Source organism: Mchenga conophoros, linkage group LG7, assembly GCF_057382185.1.
Source record: "Mchenga conophoros isolate Kocher_MC1m ecotype Shallow Benthic linkage group LG7, M_conophoros_male_GT1.1, whole genome shotgun sequence".
NCBI classification, from domain to species: domain Eukaryota; kingdom Metazoa; phylum Chordata; class Actinopteri; order Cichliformes; family Cichlidae; genus Mchenga; species Mchenga conophoros.
In genome coordinates this window covers 42,165,377-42,184,208 of record NC_140532.1, presented here as the reverse complement: position 1 = coordinate 42,184,208, position 18,832 = coordinate 42,165,377, and the positions used below count along the sequence as shown (strand labels likewise).

The 18,832-nt window shown below is 38.9% G+C and overlaps 4 protein-coding genes across 5 annotated transcripts; 2 read left to right on the top strand and 2 right to left on the bottom strand.

Moving 5' to 3' along the window:
- Positions 1–1,013: 1,013 nt before the first annotated feature.
- Positions 1,014–6,617, bottom strand: rnf170 (ring finger protein 170). Its single transcript, XM_085279350.1, has 7 exons — positions 6,406–6,617; positions 5,577–5,740; positions 5,202–5,277; positions 4,599–4,713; positions 4,274–4,347; positions 2,669–2,800; positions 1,014–2,263 (listed from the first exon to the last, which is right to left on the bottom strand). The coding sequence occupies exons 2-7, from the start codon at positions 5,714–5,716 to the stop codon at positions 1,994–1,996; spliced, it is 807 nt and encodes a 268-aa protein (XP_085135476.1). The 5' UTR covers positions 5,717–5,740; positions 6,406–6,617; the 3' UTR covers positions 1,014–1,993.
- Positions 6,618–7,059: 442 nt separating this feature from the next.
- On the top strand, positions 7,060–10,446 carry gpn3 (GPN-loop GTPase 3). The gene is made up of 8 exons (XM_085279346.1): positions 7,060–7,224; positions 7,362–7,470; positions 7,651–7,818; positions 8,988–9,112; positions 9,234–9,349; positions 9,543–9,639; positions 9,748–9,876; positions 10,089–10,446. Exons 1-8 carry the CDS (start codon positions 7,177–7,179, stop codon positions 10,152–10,154), a joined length of 858 nt encoding a protein of 285 aa, XP_085135472.1. The 5' UTR covers positions 7,060–7,176; the 3' UTR covers positions 10,155–10,446.
- A 46-nt stretch (positions 10,447–10,492) lies between these two features.
- On the top strand, positions 10,493–13,761 carry arpc3 (actin related protein 2/3 complex, subunit 3). The gene is made up of 7 exons (XM_085279347.1): positions 10,493–10,631; positions 11,008–11,107; positions 11,679–11,755; positions 12,174–12,242; positions 12,377–12,503; positions 13,035–13,129; positions 13,527–13,761. The coding sequence occupies exons 1-7, from the start codon at positions 10,626–10,628 to the stop codon at positions 13,587–13,589; spliced, it is 537 nt and encodes a 178-aa protein (XP_085135473.1). The 5' UTR covers positions 10,493–10,625; the 3' UTR covers positions 13,590–13,761.
- Positions 13,762–13,892: 131 nt separating this feature from the next.
- LOC146570722 (ubiquitin-conjugating enzyme E2 G1-like) lies at positions 13,893–18,568 on the bottom strand. Of its 2 annotated transcripts, none has more exons than XM_085279348.1 (6): positions 18,102–18,568; positions 17,620–17,722; positions 17,426–17,523; positions 15,366–15,544; positions 15,079–15,185; positions 13,893–14,819 (listed from the first exon to the last, which is right to left on the bottom strand). In XM_085279348.1, exons 1-5 carry the CDS (start codon positions 18,142–18,144, stop codon positions 15,090–15,092), a joined length of 519 nt encoding a protein of 172 aa, XP_085135474.1. In that variant the 5' UTR covers positions 18,145–18,568; the 3' UTR covers positions 13,893–14,819; positions 15,079–15,089. The 2 variants fall into 2 exon arrangements, with proteins under 2 accessions (XP_085135474.1, XP_085135475.1); XM_085279349.1 differs by having other exon boundaries at positions 15,079–15,189; positions 18,102–18,547.
- Between the last annotated feature and the right edge of the window lie 264 nt (positions 18,569–18,832).

The following is an 18,832-nucleotide window of genomic DNA, read 5'->3' as shown; positions in this document are numbered from 1 at the left end:
GGTTTGTTGTAATTTCTTTGAGCATTGCATAGTCTGACCTAGGGGTGGATTTTTGGGGACATCCACTCCTGCGAAAATTGGCAACTGTCTTGAATATTTTTTCACATGTGGATCATTTTTCTTGCTTTCAAATTATCCACACAGAATCAGTCCACACAAAAATGTTGTTGTACATGCACAAAGACAATAAAGGGCTATTCTGTTCTATTGTAAAAAAAAAAGTTGGAGCAGGTCTAACCACACACAAAAAATTCCCATCAAAAGCAACTAATGATTTATAAAAGAAAACCACTTGATTTCTTCATGCAATTGCCACAATTCCATTTAATTTAGATGGAATCCCACTAACCCTGAGAAAATGAGTGCACGTGATATCTTTGAAATTATGTTAATAGATTGTATGAGAGAAGCAGCATTTTTACACATTTCTGACATGCATTTTGGCATGTACACGAAGTCTGTGCACAAAGTGCCCCTTGCATGATGCTTCCAAAATAAAGATTACATCAGGGTGGGACTTCCAAAAAACCTCTCAAATGTAGTTCACCTGGAGCATTACAACATATGCTGCTGTCTCTGGCTTTAGTTTAAACTGAAAGGGACACTAGTGGAGCAGTACTCAAGTATGACACATACTGGTATGTGGGCACACCCTAAAACAAGACATTCCATGAGGTAGCTGCTGGTCTCCTTTTTTGGTAATCTAAATCTCTGAAATACAGTGAAATTTACAGTTAACCTGCTCCTTTTACTTTGCCTACCATGACAAGCTTATCAAACATTGGCTTGAATCCCCAGAAACCAAATAGCCTGGACTCATTGCTCAAAAAGTAACCATGGTTACACAGTAACTTTGAGGGAAAAGGGCAGATAATGAAGTCTCCCTCTCTGGCTCCACTAGACAACACTACCTATTTAAGTAATCACAACTAAAAAAAAAATAAAAATAATAAAAGAAGTTGAGGTGGAGATATTTACTGTGCACCAGTCAGAAGTTCAAGCTGGATTTACACTTGAACAGTTTGGTAATCCCCCATTTATTTATATCCTCAGTAAAACACATTTTGTATAGAACATTAATTTAATTTGAACATAAATAAGACTTTAATACATTTCAAAATCTGACAGATTGAGAGACTCTGACGTTCTGAAAAGCTCTGTAGTGCGTGAAGCTGAACTGACACTGACAAACTGATTAAGATCCTGAAATGTGAAGAAGAAAAAAAAAGAAAAAGTCATCTCTAACTGAGAAATCATCATCAGACTGGTTGGTGTTCACTATATTTTCACGTGGGTAAGCCCAGGAAAGTTCGAAGCATGTTAGAATGGATGAATAAATCTAGACGTTTCCAGGTGAAAAACTTTAGTGATTTTGACACAAACATTGGTTTCAAGTCATGGTTATGCAGGTTACAGATCACTGAAATATGGGCGTAACTATAAATGAATAAAGCAGGTTCTAATAACCCCATTAACAGGGTTCTTGTAACACACCTTTGCTTGTCAACTGACAACCCAAATGTAGACTGTTGACTTTAAATCCATTTAATAAAGACATTACAGTTTTACACGATTGTCTCCATAATGATGACATACACATTAACCAAATGCCCGTTCATGGCACTGTTGACTATTTAGTTAAGGTTGGAAACTGACAGGCAAGAAAGACTTTCCTGACTGACCTCAGTGCCTGACTCCAAGTAGATTTTTACATTGCATCCTTATATTCTGCTTCTGTTGGTACTGACTCATATGACCTTAGAATCTTGAATGGTAAATTCTATATACAGAGTCAATATTGAGAGTACTTTTTTTTGCTAACCCATCTCCTGTGATAAAATAACATCCAAGGCTTCAGAGAGAGAGAGAGAGAGAGAGAGAGAGAGCGAGAGCAAAATCTGTATTATCGACTAACTGCTCTTTGAACATTTATTCCGTTTTTTTGCACGTCCTCAGATGTTGACTTCACTCTTCCCGAGGCTTTTGAGAAGGCCTAGCCGTTCAGTCTCTGAGTAACCACCTCTCTGTACATGATAGAGATGTACACAAAGAGAAGTAGGATTACAAAGAAATCGTCCATGAATCCCAGAAGACCAAAGAGCGCTTCGGGAAGGATGTCGAGCGGAGAGGCCAGGTAGGTGATTGCCCCAATGAGGCAGAGAAGAATTCGAATCCTGAACATCCAGAAGAGGCCACCCACAGTAAACATCTCTCTAAAGGCGTGACGAAGCAGAGTGGGCACATCCCGCAGCCTGTCCATAAACTGAGGTAAACCACAGAAACAAAGTTGTCAATAATAACTCACGTTTATCTCATTTAAGGTAGTATCATATCGGCCATTTCATGGATGGCTGCAAATTTTAAACCCCTCTCTTTCGCATGTCTCCCATGATAGACTTGCAGAGAGAGCAAACATCCACTTCTTTAACAACTTTCCTAACTTTTGTATCAAGAATATAACTGTTGTTGGGTTTCAGACTATGACTCACAGAGACAAAGAAGGAGTTATACAATGGAGAAGTCCGCAGCTCCCAAGACCAAAGGAGACAGATCAGGTCATAATCAGATGAGCACCCCCCCTTAAAATATAACCATATTCTGGGTTGTACAGAATGAATATTCGAACTTAAAGCCCCAATCTAAATAAATATCACTGTGAAATACTCACAGATCTCGGCTGGCCGGAAAACCTGCGGTTGTAATCATTGATATCTCTTAATATTAGCTGAGGTTCAGCTTCCCCATCCTGTACCCTCTGAGGACCAGCGTGCTCATGAAATAGTGGAAAGAGCAATGTTACCTGGAATTAAAAGAAAAAAAAAATTAAAGATATTTTTAAGAAGGATACCAATACTGATATTGATGATAATCACATACATCGGTTGACATATATACACTTTTTTTTTTGGGGGGGGGGGGGGGGGGGGGGGCTTTGTTGCCAGTACAACAGCAAAACTGCTGAGAGAGATTGGGATCAGAGGACAGGCACAACGGCAGGCTATAAGAGAATTAGCTAACACTGCTGAGAGGACCAGTCACAGGCTATGGCTACAAAGGGCTGACATCACTTGGGCAGCTAAGGCAGTCAGCTAACTGCGATACACATGCCAAGGATTGATCGTGGTGATCAATCCTTGGCATGAGGCAGGCCCACCACGGGCCTGCCTCAACAGGGGGCGTCGAAAGAGTAAAACATAACATTAAAAGTTTTGCTGGTTGACTGCTACAGCTGTCTCAGGGCCTCCTGGGGACTGTGCAGTTAACTTCATGGTAGTACTAACTAAAAAGAAGAATGAAAAACGTTCCACTCTTCTCCCCTCTGCTCTTCTTCCCTTTTCTGGTAGGCAGTGGGGAGGTAGAGCGCACAGCCAGATCCGGCGGGGAGGTGTGGGAAGCCAGATCGGGTGCCTCCTTCCAGCTCTCCTCTCTGCTCTCTCCTATCTTATCTCATCTTACTTGTCTTACTCCTCTCTGTCACCTTTTCTGTCCCTTTGAAGAAATGAGGCTCCATAAATGCTAAAGAGGTAAGTATTTCTCAGTTGTAGTGAATAGATAGAAAATAAACTGTAGAAAATTAAACAGGAGAAAGAAGGAGAGAAAAACAATTTTAACATAAATCATTGACACACTCCAGGGCCTGATCAACCCTGGCAGGGCCTCCTTGGATGAGGAGTCTAGTGATAATGGCCGAAACACCCGATGAATCCAAGGTCCACTACGGACGATGTGTCGCAAATTTAACAATTTAGATCAGATCTCTAATCCCTAAACCTAAGCAGGGGAAATGGCAGGCTAGCTTGGGTAAAAGAAGGCACACGACGATGTGTGCTGCTGGTAAAGTTTCTGCGCTGCTTTCTTCATAACTGCCATCCTTCAAGATTTTCTCCATTAAAAGCAATGCATTGTCTGGGATTGTAACATCTAGTCCTTTACTGAAACATTAGAGGCATAGATAACAGTTTTCCCCAAAATTTGCCATGTGTTTTTCTTTTTTCTTTTTATGTACTCATTTATAGTTATATCGGCCAGTTGATATTATAAATCAACTGGGTGGTAATATATATATATATGTAGAGCAGTGACAGGTCACACAGCACCGCTCTGACTGACACATCACTTATTCCATTTAACACTCATTTCCAACAACTGTGGCAGTAGCTAAACGCCTAAAAAGAATTAAGGTATTTTTGTGCATTCAAAGATATGAATACAGAACAGCTGGCAACTTATGAATATCCCTAGTGTGCATTTTAACAAGTACTGAAAGACTCACCATTTGTCTGCAGATGGGGCAGTTAATAGCTCCCAGCCAGGTGCCGTACCTCCAGTAGGCTATGATGCAGGAGCCTGTGTAAGAATACAGGATATGGCACATGAGTAAAACTAAAGCACAAAAAAAAAAAAGAAAAAATAATTTATTTTTTTTTTTTACTTCAAATGATGTTTTCCTTGATGTGCATATTTTCAAATAATGTCAACATTTGTAGAAATTTTGTACTTTTTGTACTACTTTTTTAGTAATGAAATAAGCGATTAAAAGAATGAATTCATATTGTTTTGTTTAGTGCACATTACTGAAATCTGTACAATAATCTCACCACAGAAAAGGTGTCCACAATTGGTTTCCACAGGCAGAACAGCCTGCTGTAAACATACAGGACACGACATGTCTGTGTAATACTGCTGCCTGGCTTCAGCCTGGGGATTTTCATCCTGCAAAATGAAATCAAAAGCATACAAATTAAAACGTTTAGCACATTTGTTATAACAGAGCGCACAATTTTGAGAGTCATTCCCTCCAAATGAACAATAAAAATTATAAACCATTTACTAGCTGTAAAAGAATATTAATATTTATCGATAATCAGCCCTTTTGCAACTTCCTGTTGTGACTTGACAATTTAAACCTTTTCAGTTCCTTCTTCTGGACTTTTGCCAGTTCTAGAGCCAAAACTAATTGCTTCTTTTAAATTTCAGAGATATAAATATAAATTTTAGAGGTTGCTTTCTTAAGATAACATAGAAATTAAACACCAACAAAATAATAGTTTTAGTAAAGGATGACATCCTCCAAATTAAAATATAATCCTCAAAACTCTGCTTTTCTGAGTTTGAAATGTTCAGGCGATGTTTCAAACCACTCAAAGGATTCCAAGTAATACGTAGGGCTAAAAAGGCTAGAGCTGCGCTTGCGTCTTTACCTGCTCGGTCTGGAGCTGTTGTCGGACGGCTCTAACATGCTCCTGATTCTCAGGATGAATATTTTGCTGCTCTTGTCTGCAAATGTCAAAGGATGATTTGGCAATCAGATGTTTGTCAGCGTAAACTATGAAACAGAGCATGACAATGCAAATCCAAGACAGTGAGCTAAGTTTTAATACACTAACTGCCTGTGAACACAGTAATGAAACGGTAACACTGATGAACTTCATCATCAGTGTTACGAGTAGCCCTAAAGTGCAATATTCTACATGATTACAACCCTCAGATATATGCATATATTATCGGTCCTGAACACCTGTCATCCAAAGAAAAAGAAAACGGCACTTTCCTTTTATTAAACAACAATTGCTTACCTGCAGAGGAGAGTGAGGAGGCCTGCAAGGAAGGCGACACTGAGCACCACCACAAATAAGACCTGGTTGCTGACACCTTCAATGAGAGTGTCCTCATCTTGGATCAAGTAGTCCAAGTCCCCATGCTGACCGTCCTCCATCACCCACACTCATAGCCTACAACTCTGGAAAACAGAGGGGGAGAAGAAAAAAAAGATCACTAATTACAATTTTAAATGTTAGTAAAAGCTATATAATTTAACGGACTATGAGGTTCCACTAATGTATTCCCAAGTCTGTGAATGCCACAAATCTGTGGGTTTACGGAATTAAGCTGCGAACTTAAAGGCTTGTTTTTAAGTGACCTGTTAGCAATAGCAGCGATCAGTCCATTCTTACCAAAACGTTACAAAAATAGGGTAGCGACACTTTATGTCTAGTCTACTAGCCTACTTGTCCCTGCATGTAGCATTCTTCCGTTCACTGTGTTGCTATTATCAGCTAGCAACGCCCGCTTGCCAAGTTTAGCGCTGGCGTAGATTAGCTTTTAACACATTAATGAGCACCGCTACTGTTGGTAATGACAGTGCGTGGCTTTTGGAAGTTCCTCCACCATAGACAATATTGAGCCCTGTAGTTATTTATGTACCAGTGAAAGAAGGACAGCTTCTCTCTTTAAGTCTGAGCTCTTACGGGACATTTAACGACTCTTTGACGACAGGCTTAGCAGGGCCGCCTTAAGTTATAGCAAAAGAGTGTGGCACGGAGCATAATGAAGCTAATACTGTTTACGTAACGTGCAAAGTAATTTGAAACGTTTTGCAAGACGGACTATGATGAAAGAGCTCACCTGATAATAAGAAGTCCACCTCCAGTCGGTAAGCTCTTTCCAAAAGCTTCACCTATCCGCTCCATCCACTCTATCGAGACATTTCCCTCCCCAATTATGACAGCTTTTAGAGGCTCAGTCAAATTAGGAGACCAGGAGCAATCGCTTGCGTGTTGTTGCTCTTGCTTGGCATGCCGATGGTAATGTTTCGGTTTGCAACGACTTCCTTTCCTTCTTATTCTCTTAGAGGTATGCAGGTTAGAAGCTACGACGACAGAATGCTGCCCCCTAGTGTTTAGTAATGACGTTATCTTTGTACTTTATCCTTTATCCCATTATTTTTTTGTTTTATTTTACATAAATTAAACATATTATACAAAGAGAGAGTAATTTCTGAAATTATTTAACTGCTCAGAAAAATAGTTTTAGCTTTTTAATGTATGTATTCTCCTACGTTTATTTAACTTCATTATTTATGAGAGACTTGTATTCTGTCTCTACTGACGGAAATGTCTTACCTTAAATAGAAAGACGTCTTCATATAGTGTATAACTTAACAATTAAATTTCTTAGTAATGATCCAAGCTTGTTAACCACGCTTTGACCAATAGGTGGCAGAAGTGCTAATACAATGTAGATGTTTCTTACAAGAAGACGAAGAAGAAAAAGAAGGCGAAGAAGAAGCACAAGCACCACCACCGCTAGTGCATCAATATTACGAACAGTTCTACGAAGCTACTTTTGGCGACAAAAAGGACCCAGTTTTACACAGCTCTCTTTAACTGAGGCACAATGCCTCGTTATGCACAGCTAGTGATGGGTCCCGCGGGTAGCGGTAAGGTAAGTTATCACTCATTCAGTTAAACTTGTTGAAATACCTTGTTGTGCTATTCGGCTAATGCTAAGGCATGAGGTTGTCTTGTGTTCAACACAGACTGCATCTGCTTTTTGTTTACTGGAGTTCATTTTCATTTCAGAGTACCTACTGCTCCACCATGGTCCAGCATTCAGAGACCTTAAACCGTTCGGTTCAGGTGGTCAATTTGGACCCAGCAGCTGAGCACTTTGATTACCCTGTCATGGCAGGTAAATGCAGCATAGTTTTAGTTTATATGACATAGTAGTGTCCATAGAAAAGAGGAAGATACGATTAACCCTGATAAATGGCTTTTAATTAGGCTCTAACATTAATTCTTGCTTTAGTATTTAGCATATAGGAGTTATTTTACACAACCCACATGGTAACTTTATTATGTTTGCTCTCAGACATTCGTGAGCTTATTCAGGTGGATGACGTGATGGAGGACGAGTCTTTAAGATTTGGCCCAAACGGAGGTCTGGTTTTCTGCATGGAGTACTTCGCAAACAACTTTGATTGGCTGGAGGAAAGCCTGGGCCACGTGGAAGATGACTACATATTGTTTGACTGTCCAGGTAAATGTTTCAAAGAGGGTATGTTGAAGCCAGACTTCCATTAGCTTCAGCACAGTGCAGTTGTTTGTGCTGGAGTGTGGATGGGATTCAACATATCCTGGGCACTGTTATTTGTTAATTTTGTTAAAATCACCAAAATAGATTTACACTCATGACCACTTACCCTCAAAATTACCTTAATTCCTTATGGCATACATTCAACATGGTGAATTCCTTATAGACTTTGGACCATACTGACACGATAGCATCACAAAATTGCTGCAGATTTGTCAGTTTGTTTGAGATGCCAAAACGTTGATTTTGGCCATCTGAGACTGAAGAAGGCACTTGGATGAGTGATATAATGTTTCTCCCACTGAAAGTGCTATGGTTTTGATGGACAGGATCAATGTTTTGGGATTTCATTACCTGGATGATTGAGCATGCAGCGAGACATAGTTTGAGATGATTTTGAGCTTTGTAGTATGACAAATTATCCTACTAGAAGCAACAGTCAGAAGATGGGTTTACTGTGATCATAAGGTAGTCAGCAGCAATACTCAGGTAGGCTGTGGGGTTTAAATTATGTTTTCTTGAACCTTTGCAAATTATAGCCTCAGTTTCCTGGTCATAGTTGACAGTAGTGGCACCTGGTGTGGTGTTCTGCTGCTGTAGCCTATCCGATTCAAGGTTCAACATGTTGTGCATTCAGAGATGTTCTTCTGTAAACCTAGGTTGTAATGAATATGAGTTTACTCTTGCCTTCATATTAGCTTTAAATAGTCTGGTCTTTCTCCTCATACATGAACAAGAATTCTCACCCAGAGAAGTGGCGCTCTTTTTTTTTTTTCTGGACTGTTGTCTGTAAACCCTACGGATGGTTGTTGATGGCTGTTTGGGGAAAATCCCAGCAGATCAGTTTCAGAAATACTCAGACCAGCCCGTCTGGCATCAATAACCATACCATATTTCCCTTTTCTGATGCTTGCTTTAAACTTCAGCATATTGAACGTGTCTGTATGCTTAAATGTAGTTGAGCTGCTGCCATTAGAGAGTAACAAACCTATTGAATTGGCAGATGAGTGTATATATCATTATTTCAGTCTTGGAACAAGGTATGTTATCGTTGGAAAAGTGGTTGTCCGTGTGTGCCTCATAGAACTGGTGTGAAGCGTGGCTTCTCTTTACAGGGCAGATTGAGCTGTACACACACCTTCCTGTAATGAAGCAGCTGGTGGAGCAGCTCCAGCAGTGGGAGTTTCGGGTTTGTGGAGTTTTCCTTGTTGACTCGCAGTTCATGGTGGAGTCTTTTAAGGTAACAGTCTCACAGTGTCTTCCTCTGATTTATTTGATTTTCCTTTTTTAACTTCATTTCTGTACAAACACAAACATAATGTAATAGTGAGAGCACACCTTTTACTTGTCTCCTACTGTAGTTTATCTCTGGAGTCATGGCTGCCCTCAGTGCTATGGTGTCATTAGAGATTCCTCAGGTAAACATCATGACCAAAATGGATCTGCTTAGCCCCAAAGCAAAGAAGGAGATTGAAAAGTAAGTTTCATATGAATTGACAATGTTAAGTGCACACAAAATCTACAAAAGTAATTCCCTTTGTCGTCTGTACTAGGACTAGATTAATGTTTTCTTTTCATGTTATTCAAAACCTGAACATGTTTGAAGACACAATTCTTAGTTTTAATTTGCTTACATTTTTATGCATTGCATTTTTTTTTTTTTTATAAAGATACCTGGACCCGGACATGTACTCGATGATGGAAGACGGCTCCAACACAATCAGAAGCAAAAAGTTCAAGAAGCTAACCAAAGCTATTTGTGGTCTCGTAAGTAAAGGCCTTGATTTGGTACTGCATCATGTTTATGACCAGATTGATATTTTTATTAATATATTTGTCTGTTTTTAATGAGACAGTATCTGTTTGTGTATCTAGATTGATGACTACAGTATAGTAAGATTCCTCCCTTTTGACCGCACTGATGAAGAAGGTATTAACATAGTACTGCAACACATTGACTTCTCAATACAGTACGGAGAGGACCTGGAGTTTAAGGAGCCAAAGGTGAAGAAACAGCACAACCCACCCACCCCAATTAAACACAACTGGAAAAAAATAAATATATATATATATAATAAATATATATTTATATAATAAATATACTGTGTGTGTGTGTGTGTGTGTGTGTGTGTGTGTGTGTGTGTGTGTGAGATGCATTATATAGCTTTTCATGATCAACCAGTTTTTTTTTTGTTCTGTACCTTGTTTTCCTACAGGAGGTTGAGGAACAGCCTGCTAACCTAAATTATGACGACATTTTTCAAGACAAAGCGAACAGCTGAGGCGGAGTACGGCCAATCCTGCAAATACAGACTTTGTGTAGCAAGACTGGCAAAGGAGTTCCAATCGGACTGTTTGTTGTAACTGGATGGATACCGAGAAATGGACACGTGAAGAAGATTGTGGATATCATAAATAATGTTTCATGTTTTTTTTTTTTTGTTTGTTTTGATGAAAATGAAGCTATTCATTTAAAAGTATATTTTAAAACAGTGGTTTGATGCATTTAAATGCTTAGCAGTTATTAAAAAATATTGCTATTATATTTTTTTGAATAAAATGCAACGCAAAATACACGTTTTGCCGCCCGTGTGATGTAAAGTGTTTATTTAGCGCCCCCGGCTGGTTGATACGCCACATGACACGTGGCCACTTCCTGTAAAGCCGAAGGGTGGGACAGCACGGAAGCAGCATCTTGCAAGTGTTGGAATATTTCTGTCGCTGAGCAGTTGGACTGATATTTATCATTCAACATGCCGGTGAGTAAAAATAAGAAGGAACACACTATTATTGACGAGCAGAGAACTTTACTGCTAGGTTTAGAGCAGAAATATTGCGCTGAAATCCCACTGAGTAGGAAAAAAGGGGCCTCCGAGTTAACGTTAGCATAGTTCGCTAATTACCTAACCATTTGGGTCGCAATTTAACGATGTTTGACATGTCAGAAAGCGCAAATTCGCGTTTGATGCTTTGTTGCAAATAGGTTTTAGCACGCTGCCTATACTACTTCTTATTATTTGGTTCTACGATAACATAACTATTAAACCAGGCTAGCATAGTAGCAATGATGCTATCTGGCAGAAATGTTCCCAAAGATATCAGGTGACAGCAACTTTTTCTTTTAATATTTTTCAGGCGTATCACTCAAACCTGATGGCCACCGAAACGAGGCTGGTGGGGAACATGGCTTTGCTCCCCGTCAAAACTCAGTTTAAAGGACCAGCCAGGGGAGACGGTAAGGCTATGCGATATATTTTACTTGTGTAATATTTATCGAGTATATTTTACTCGATAATGTCCTTCACATAACGCATATCAATTGTAGTGAAGTCTATAGTAGTGTTTTTTGATTTGGTTAAGTCATTTTTAGGCAATGGGTTGTATCTTGTTATGACCCCTACTGTATTTCCTGATACATGCATCAGATACACTTCCTTATATGGTGTAAAAAGCTCATCCTCAACTTCTAACTTCTTCATTAGAGTCTATGAGCACTTCTGTAATAAAACGGTGCATTTTGTAGTGTCTACTCCACCTAAAGGTTCATTTCAGTCTTCCATGGTGTTGTGGGTTTGACAGGTTCAGTGCTATTGAATAATAAAGTTATTATATTTTGTGATTGGGTGATTCTAGTTGCTTGTTAGCAGCTCATAAATCAAGAATGGAGCTCTGCTGGTAGCAAAAAGGCCTGCATGGCCAAAACGGGAAATGACATTTTAACAGTGACACATACATATGCACATGCACAAATACTGAATTTAGAGCCATAAATTTGTTGATTTCTTCTTTGCTTTTTTAAATTTTAGGCGTAGATTCTGATATTATTGACGAGGCTATCTACTACTTCAAGGCCAATGTTTTCTTCAAGAACTATGAAATCAAGGTAAGCAATTCATTGACATTTGCACTGTTTTGATTGCATGTGTTCCATGTTTAAGGAGACCAAAATAGTCATAAACCTTAGGGTGGTTTTGCTGTATTTGTGCCCCCACCATTGTATCAACATATTTTTATTTTTTTTTAAAGTAGCTTAATAAGTTTTATTTGAATAAGGAGGCAGGTATGCACCTCACTGGTGCCCCTTTTCCTCTATGTTTTCTCTTACTCTCTGGAGCAGCTGAGCACTTGGTTTTTCCACATGCCCTGGCTTGCCTCTTCCTGTGATTGCAAACAGTGCAATCTTTTCATAGTTTGCATAGTTTAGGCTGTTCAATTCTGAGACCTAACTACTACAAATTACAGTAACCTCAATGCTTTATATAAATTTTTCAAAAATGTGTGTGTACATGTGTTTCTTTCAGAATGAGGCAGACAGGACACTGATCTATGTCACACTCTATATTTCTGAATGCCTAAAGAAACTACAGAAGGTAAATTGAAATCCCCACAAAGGGCTTAATGCAGTTTCATCACTTGTAGCAATGAGCTACTTAAATATATATATTCAAGTAGGTGACCAGAAAACATAATCAAACTATTTCCATTGGGATATGTGGCTCTACAGTGCAGCTCCAGGAGCCAGGGAGAAAAGGAGATGTACACTCTGGGCATCACAAACTTTCCCATTCCTGGAGAACCTGGCTTCCCCCTTAATGCTATGTATGTCAAACCTGCAAACAAGCAAGAGGAAGGTAAGAAGCCACAAGCTAGGATTAGTACATGTTTGTCTGCCTTAGGGTGTTTATCAGTAAATAAGTAAAAACAAACTTGACATTTCACCATATTTATACCAACTGGTTATGTTGTTTCAATTCCCTGACTCTGAATTAGACTGGTTCCTTTGTACACCTCTTATATTTCAAGGTAAAAATAGAAATGCTGACCTTTAAGCTTTAGGGGTCTGGGGCTGAAAATGTTGTTTTATACTTATGTGATTATCATTTATAAAGTACCAACTGTTACACATGAAACTAATGGAATTCCACCCTATTTAAAAACTCCTGAAAATATCGAGTTATTTTACTGAACTCCATATCCAAGTGAATCCTCTCAGATCTTTTACAGCAATCTTACTCCTAAATCTAAATGCCTGGATCTTTTTTTTTTTTGTACAGTATATTATGTGGAAGGTCGACTACTAAAGCCATGCCTTCCTGCTGTTAAACAGTAGTTGTTGCTGTCTGTGGCTGGACTGATAATATTTGCTCTTCATCCTTCTTTAGAGACTATGAGGGCCTACCTCCAGCAGCTCCGACAGGAGACTGGCTTGAGGCTATGCGATCGTGTGTTTGACCCCCAGACAGATAAACCCAGCAAGGTAAGTCTGGCATGTCCAAAGTGATTGGCTGTTGCGGTCTGTGAACATGACAAGGGAAATGTCTCAGGGCTAATGCATCCCTTGTTCCTTAATTACTGTGTCTGATGCATCCAGTAGGATTTAAGTTGCAATACAGAAAAGAACTTGCATAGCTCATATTTGGATCAGAGGCGAACGAAAATTAACTGTTGTTCCTGTCTTGATTTCCTGCCTCCTTTATCTGATTTATACAACTTAATATCAAATCTAGGTCACCACACAGCTAACCCAGGAGGGATACAGGCTCAAATGCTAGATTTAAGCTGCTTTCTACAATCTAAATATGTGCAGGTTTCAGCAGTTAACACTGAAACGTGTCCTTTTGACTGAAAAGTTTACCAACTTTTTCTTCTTTCAGTGGTGGGTTTGCTTCGTCAAGAAGCAGTTCATGAACAAAAGCCTGTCAGCCCCTGGACAGTGAGCAACTAGGACTGCAGTTTTCTACACTTGCAAGATGGATTTTTGGGTGGGGTGGTAAAGGAGGGTCTGCTTTTGTGTTAAGATTTTATACAGTTTATGTTCAAGCATGTCTTCACTTGTTGATTATATTGAGCTGGTGCTTAATTCAATAAAGCAATTATGGAGACGCGAAACTAGTGCAGTTATTGCCGTTTAGTTTTTAACCAAATGTGCCACTAGGTGTGAAGGAAAACTTCAGTGACTTGAGGTCTGTTTAAGGATGTGTTGGTGTACAGCGGAGGGAAGAAAAGGTTTCTACAGAAAGAACAGTATCTGCACGACTTTATTCACACTTATATCAATACAACTATATTTCATTTGACATATCCATGCTATTGTAACCATAAAAAAAAAAAAAAGCTGTTACATATAAACTTCTGTAAGAGGTATTAAAATAACTGCTGACCTGTGACCTCTTCCATAGGAATGAGAGAATACATTTACTCTACATATGCAATCACAAGGATAGGAAGAAAGTCTGTTAATTTAAAAAAATAATAATAATTAAAATCACGGTTTCTCTTTGGTTTGTATGAGACACCTTTTTTCCTTGAGTTTAAAAAAAAAAAAAAAGGCTCTTAAATGCAGTCCTTGCTGAAGTTAAGGCAGTGTTCAAGTTCACCAACAAAGGAAAGAAGAAGCACCTGAGAAAGAGGAAGATGTGTTTCTAGATTTCCATCTGATCAATGACTGCGATTAATGAAAAACTGCATATATAGTGAAATGAGTGGCTCAGTGTTGCAAATTGAAGGAAAAAAAAAACTCGAGCAGTCGACACGCAACAGCTTCACTACAAATAAATAGATTAATATAAACAAGCTTTAGAGAAGGTGCATTTATCCTGGTGCCTTCTCCAAAATCTGATGATTTTTTTCCCCATACACAGAATTTAACATTACACTACTTAAATTATGGAAATCATCCTAAATATTATGTTAATACATTTACTTTGGGGGAAAAAAACAAAAAAACAAAATAGGAGCAGTGTACTGTCAAATTCCATAAGTATGCAAGCCACACAAAAAGGCTGCACATGTCCTGCTAGTGAAATGCTGATAAAGTGGTAATGATATAAAACTGCAGCATTGATGTTACTGCTGTTCAGCAATATTCATGAAGAAGTTTCTTCACTGGCAAAAAGTTGCAAAGATCTGCCAGCCATCTCCCTCAACGGGCAATCCACATCCAGCTCCTACCCAAGAAAAAAATAAACATTTCAGTTTCTGTTCTAGTTTCATAAGGAAGTAAATCACTATGGTAGAAGGCTATGAATTCAGAGGGCTCTAAAAATCAAACAAACTAACAAAAAAAATAAAAAATAAATAAATAAATTTGTAATGCATGAACAATAAAGCTTCTTCTTGTCATTACTTAAAATGCAGCTAATGCCAAACTTGCTCAAAGGCAGCCTAGCAGATGTGAAGAGGTTAAATCTGGGTGATTGTACTTACAGAACTGATGATCAGACTGACGCCTTAGTCAAAAGCAGTGTCTTGGCTTTTCCGTACACAACGCGCCACCTTTTTCTTAAAAATTCCTGTAGGATCTTCTCTCCACTCTTTCTGCCGGGTATAATAGACAGTGATTGTATACAGTGTCATTTACTCCCTCCATCACTTCTTGTTTCTACATCTTGGCCACACAAGCTGCACAAATCAGAGATGCCTGTAACACGTTTACTTCATTTCTCTTAGAGCTTACACGTTGTCTGAAGCTAGCGGAGAACATGAGCACTTACAGCTGCATCCACATTGGCAGGAGAATCTACATTGGGATCTGCCAGCATGGAGATGACACTGATCATGATGGTCTCCACTGTATGGATCGGTAGCCAGCGCTCCTCAGGCTTCTCGTAGCCGTACTTGTCCTCACCAGGTTCGTGCAGAATGGAAATGCAAACTTCGCCATTTTTTGCCACTGGCATAAAAGAAAACAGGAAAATAAACAGACTGTTACAGTGCTGCAGATATAAAATAAAAGGTAAAAGCTCATTAAGGGACTTTTACCACAAGTGGTGTGGTATAGGCTTATTCCATACCACTTGTGGTAAAAGTGGCTCATGTCATACCACTTAAAAGTACACGATTGATGGATCTATTGATCCTCACCCTACTGATATAGTTAACATACACAGACTACCAACTGAAGAAGCAATCATAATAGCAAAATAATGATAATAAAAGCAAAACATGTTTCTTCTTAAAGTGTTATTGGTTATGTATTTAATGTCATTTAAAGAATTTTTTCCAGATTCACAATTTATTTATTTTATAAAATGAAAATTTGAGTAATTTAATTATAAATATAATTAGTTTTTGTCCCAAGTACAATCCACATTATTACTTAAAAAGCAGATTTACCATTCCTTCACTCTGGTATCACTCAATTTCAATCATTTCAACTAAATATTAATTGTGTTATGTATATATGATGAAACCAATCAGCCAGCTGAGAGACATAATCTGTCTAGCGTGTATTGAATCAGCCCTGGGACCCAAAACATGTCACCTAGAACGGGCAAAGGAGACATCCTGGAAGAGAATAGCAGCTCTACTCTGAGGCCCTCACTCCATTTCTAAGGCTGAAAGATGACACCATTCGGAGAAAACTCATTTCCATCACTTGCACTTGTGATCTTATTCTTTCAGTCACTACTCAGAGCTTGTGACCACAGGTGAGAGTAAGGACATAGATCAGTCGGTAAACAGACAGACTCACTTTTACACTAGTCTCCTCACCACAACGAACCAGTACAGCACCCACACTGCTGCCAAGACTGCACCAATCTGCCTGTCACTTTCCCAACTCCCCTCTCTTGAGAACAAAACCCAGATATACTTGAACTCCTCGACTTGGTGCAGCAACTTGTCCCCTACCCAGAGTGGGCACTCTCTTCCAGCTGTGAACCGTGGCCTCAGACCTAGAGGTGCTGATTCTCATCTCGACTGCAAACCACTCGGGTGTAACCTGAAAGTCATTTCTCAATGTAGCCAACAAAACCATATCATCTGCAAGAAGCTGAGACAAAAGACCCGATATCCTCCGTCAATTAGCTGTGTCTAGAAATTCTCCCCATAAAACGAGTCTGTGACAAATAAAAGCCTTGGCGGAGACCAACACCCACTGAGATCGAGTCTGATTTAATGCTGGGAATGCAAACAACTAAAAACACCTAAAGCTAAATGATTACTACAAGTAGTTATAATACACAGTTTGCCTCTTGCTTTGCTCAGGGCATGCTGGCATGTCACAGAAGCAAACAGTTGCTACTTTCCCATCTGTGTTTTGGGAGCAAAGTAAACATCTTTTTTTTTTTTTATGTAGGTCTTCCAGTCCAGTGTTGGACAGCCACATCAGGTGTTTTCACTGTGATTTAGTGGTCATTAAAATGTGTTCAGAAATTGCAAAATGATGATGATTAATCTTGTAAATCACACACGCTGCTCTCCGGTATATAAGCTGCATTTATAGGGTAAAGGTAGTGGTATCGGCAATGCTGGCCCTGTATTTGCTTCATATCTGATCAATACCAAAATCTGCAGTATTGCACAGCACTACTGTACATACCCGAGTGTTAAGCTAAGGCTTATATATTTTTAAAACTCATAATTCTTGTATTTTTTAATAATATAAATTACCATCTAAGCCATTGGCTGTGATTAGAAGTAATGTTTGCATAATCATAACCACAATTTAAGACAGCCCCCCCCCCCCCCCCCCCAAAAGAAAAATGCTAATTTTCTATCCTTTGATGTAGAATACATAAAGAGGAAGAGGTTCTGAGATGCTTGCTCTTACCATTTGGATGCCAGATTTCAGTGGCGAACTTCATCTTAGGAGGCTTCAAAGGATAGTCGCGAGGAAATGTTAAGATAGCTTTGAAGAAACCTCCTTCACTGAAAATGAGAAAGAGGATGGTGTTAACAAGACCAGCTTTAGCTTCAGATGGATATAAATCCATTAGTTAAGATCAATAAACAAGAATCACTCACTATAATGTGTCTTGAGGTCCAATAACGACCACTTCCCATTGATAGATGTTATCATCGTCCACGAGCCCGGCAGAAAAGCCGTCCACTGGGTTCTTGATCAGTTCTGCAGATTCAAAGTGATCAAACGTGTTTAAACTCACCACACTGTGTGTTTCGAATAACATCAAGTAGACATGGAGAGAGTAAGCACATGTAATGAATGGGGGTGTACTGACTTTTAAATAGTAGCTGTTGAGCAATAGCAGCTAGCCTTAGTCATATGTCCGCTAACAGCTGTGTGACACGCTATCTACGCGCGACACGTGCATTACAACTACATTTTCAAGCTTTTATATATAAAACACACAGGTCACATATGACAAACACTGCTACTACTAAACAACAACCAAACGAAACACGTCTGCTTCTCACTTGTGACTGACAATAAAACAAAGTGAAATGCTAGTGTCCACAGACTTAGCAGCAACAGTTAGCTAACTTACCTGATAATTGTTTACGCAATAACAACGAAGACTGTCCCGTCATTTTACAAATGTATGTTTTCGAGTAAGAAGTAACTAACACAAACTAAAGCTGTGGAAACGATTTAAACTACACCGTCCACGTTTCTTCTCTCTCAGACAGCGCCGTCAGTGACTTATAAAAAAAGTGGTCTGAGGAAGTAGTGAGCCATTTTTACCCTGAGTCAGATCTCTCAGGCAAATCTTGCTCCCCATGTACGTAGCATACCACAAATGTCAGGGTAAAACTAAGCTAAAACTGTGCTAAAATATTTAATTAAATCGAATAAAAATACAACTGGGTTTTAGAAAAAATGTAACGTAAATTAAATCATGTGCACATGTAATGACAGTTAAACAGCCAAATGCCGTGCATTAAAAAAAAAAACCAAAAAAACAAAACAAACCTCTGTTATCTGCTAGCTTAAAAAAAACTATCATTTTACCTCAAATTAACCAGGGAAACATTAAGACTACAGATATTAAAAATCTCCCTAACAAACATATAACTGACTAAAACACTTTGTTTCTCCTTTATGCATATTAATGTATAATAATAACATAATAATAATGATAATAATAATACATTTTAATTATAGGCGCCTTAAAGATCGTCAAGGTCACCTTACATTAGTACAGCAAAATAAAAACATAAGGCCCTATAAATGGTAAATGGCCTGTAGGACCCCAAAGCGCTTCACATATCCAGTCAT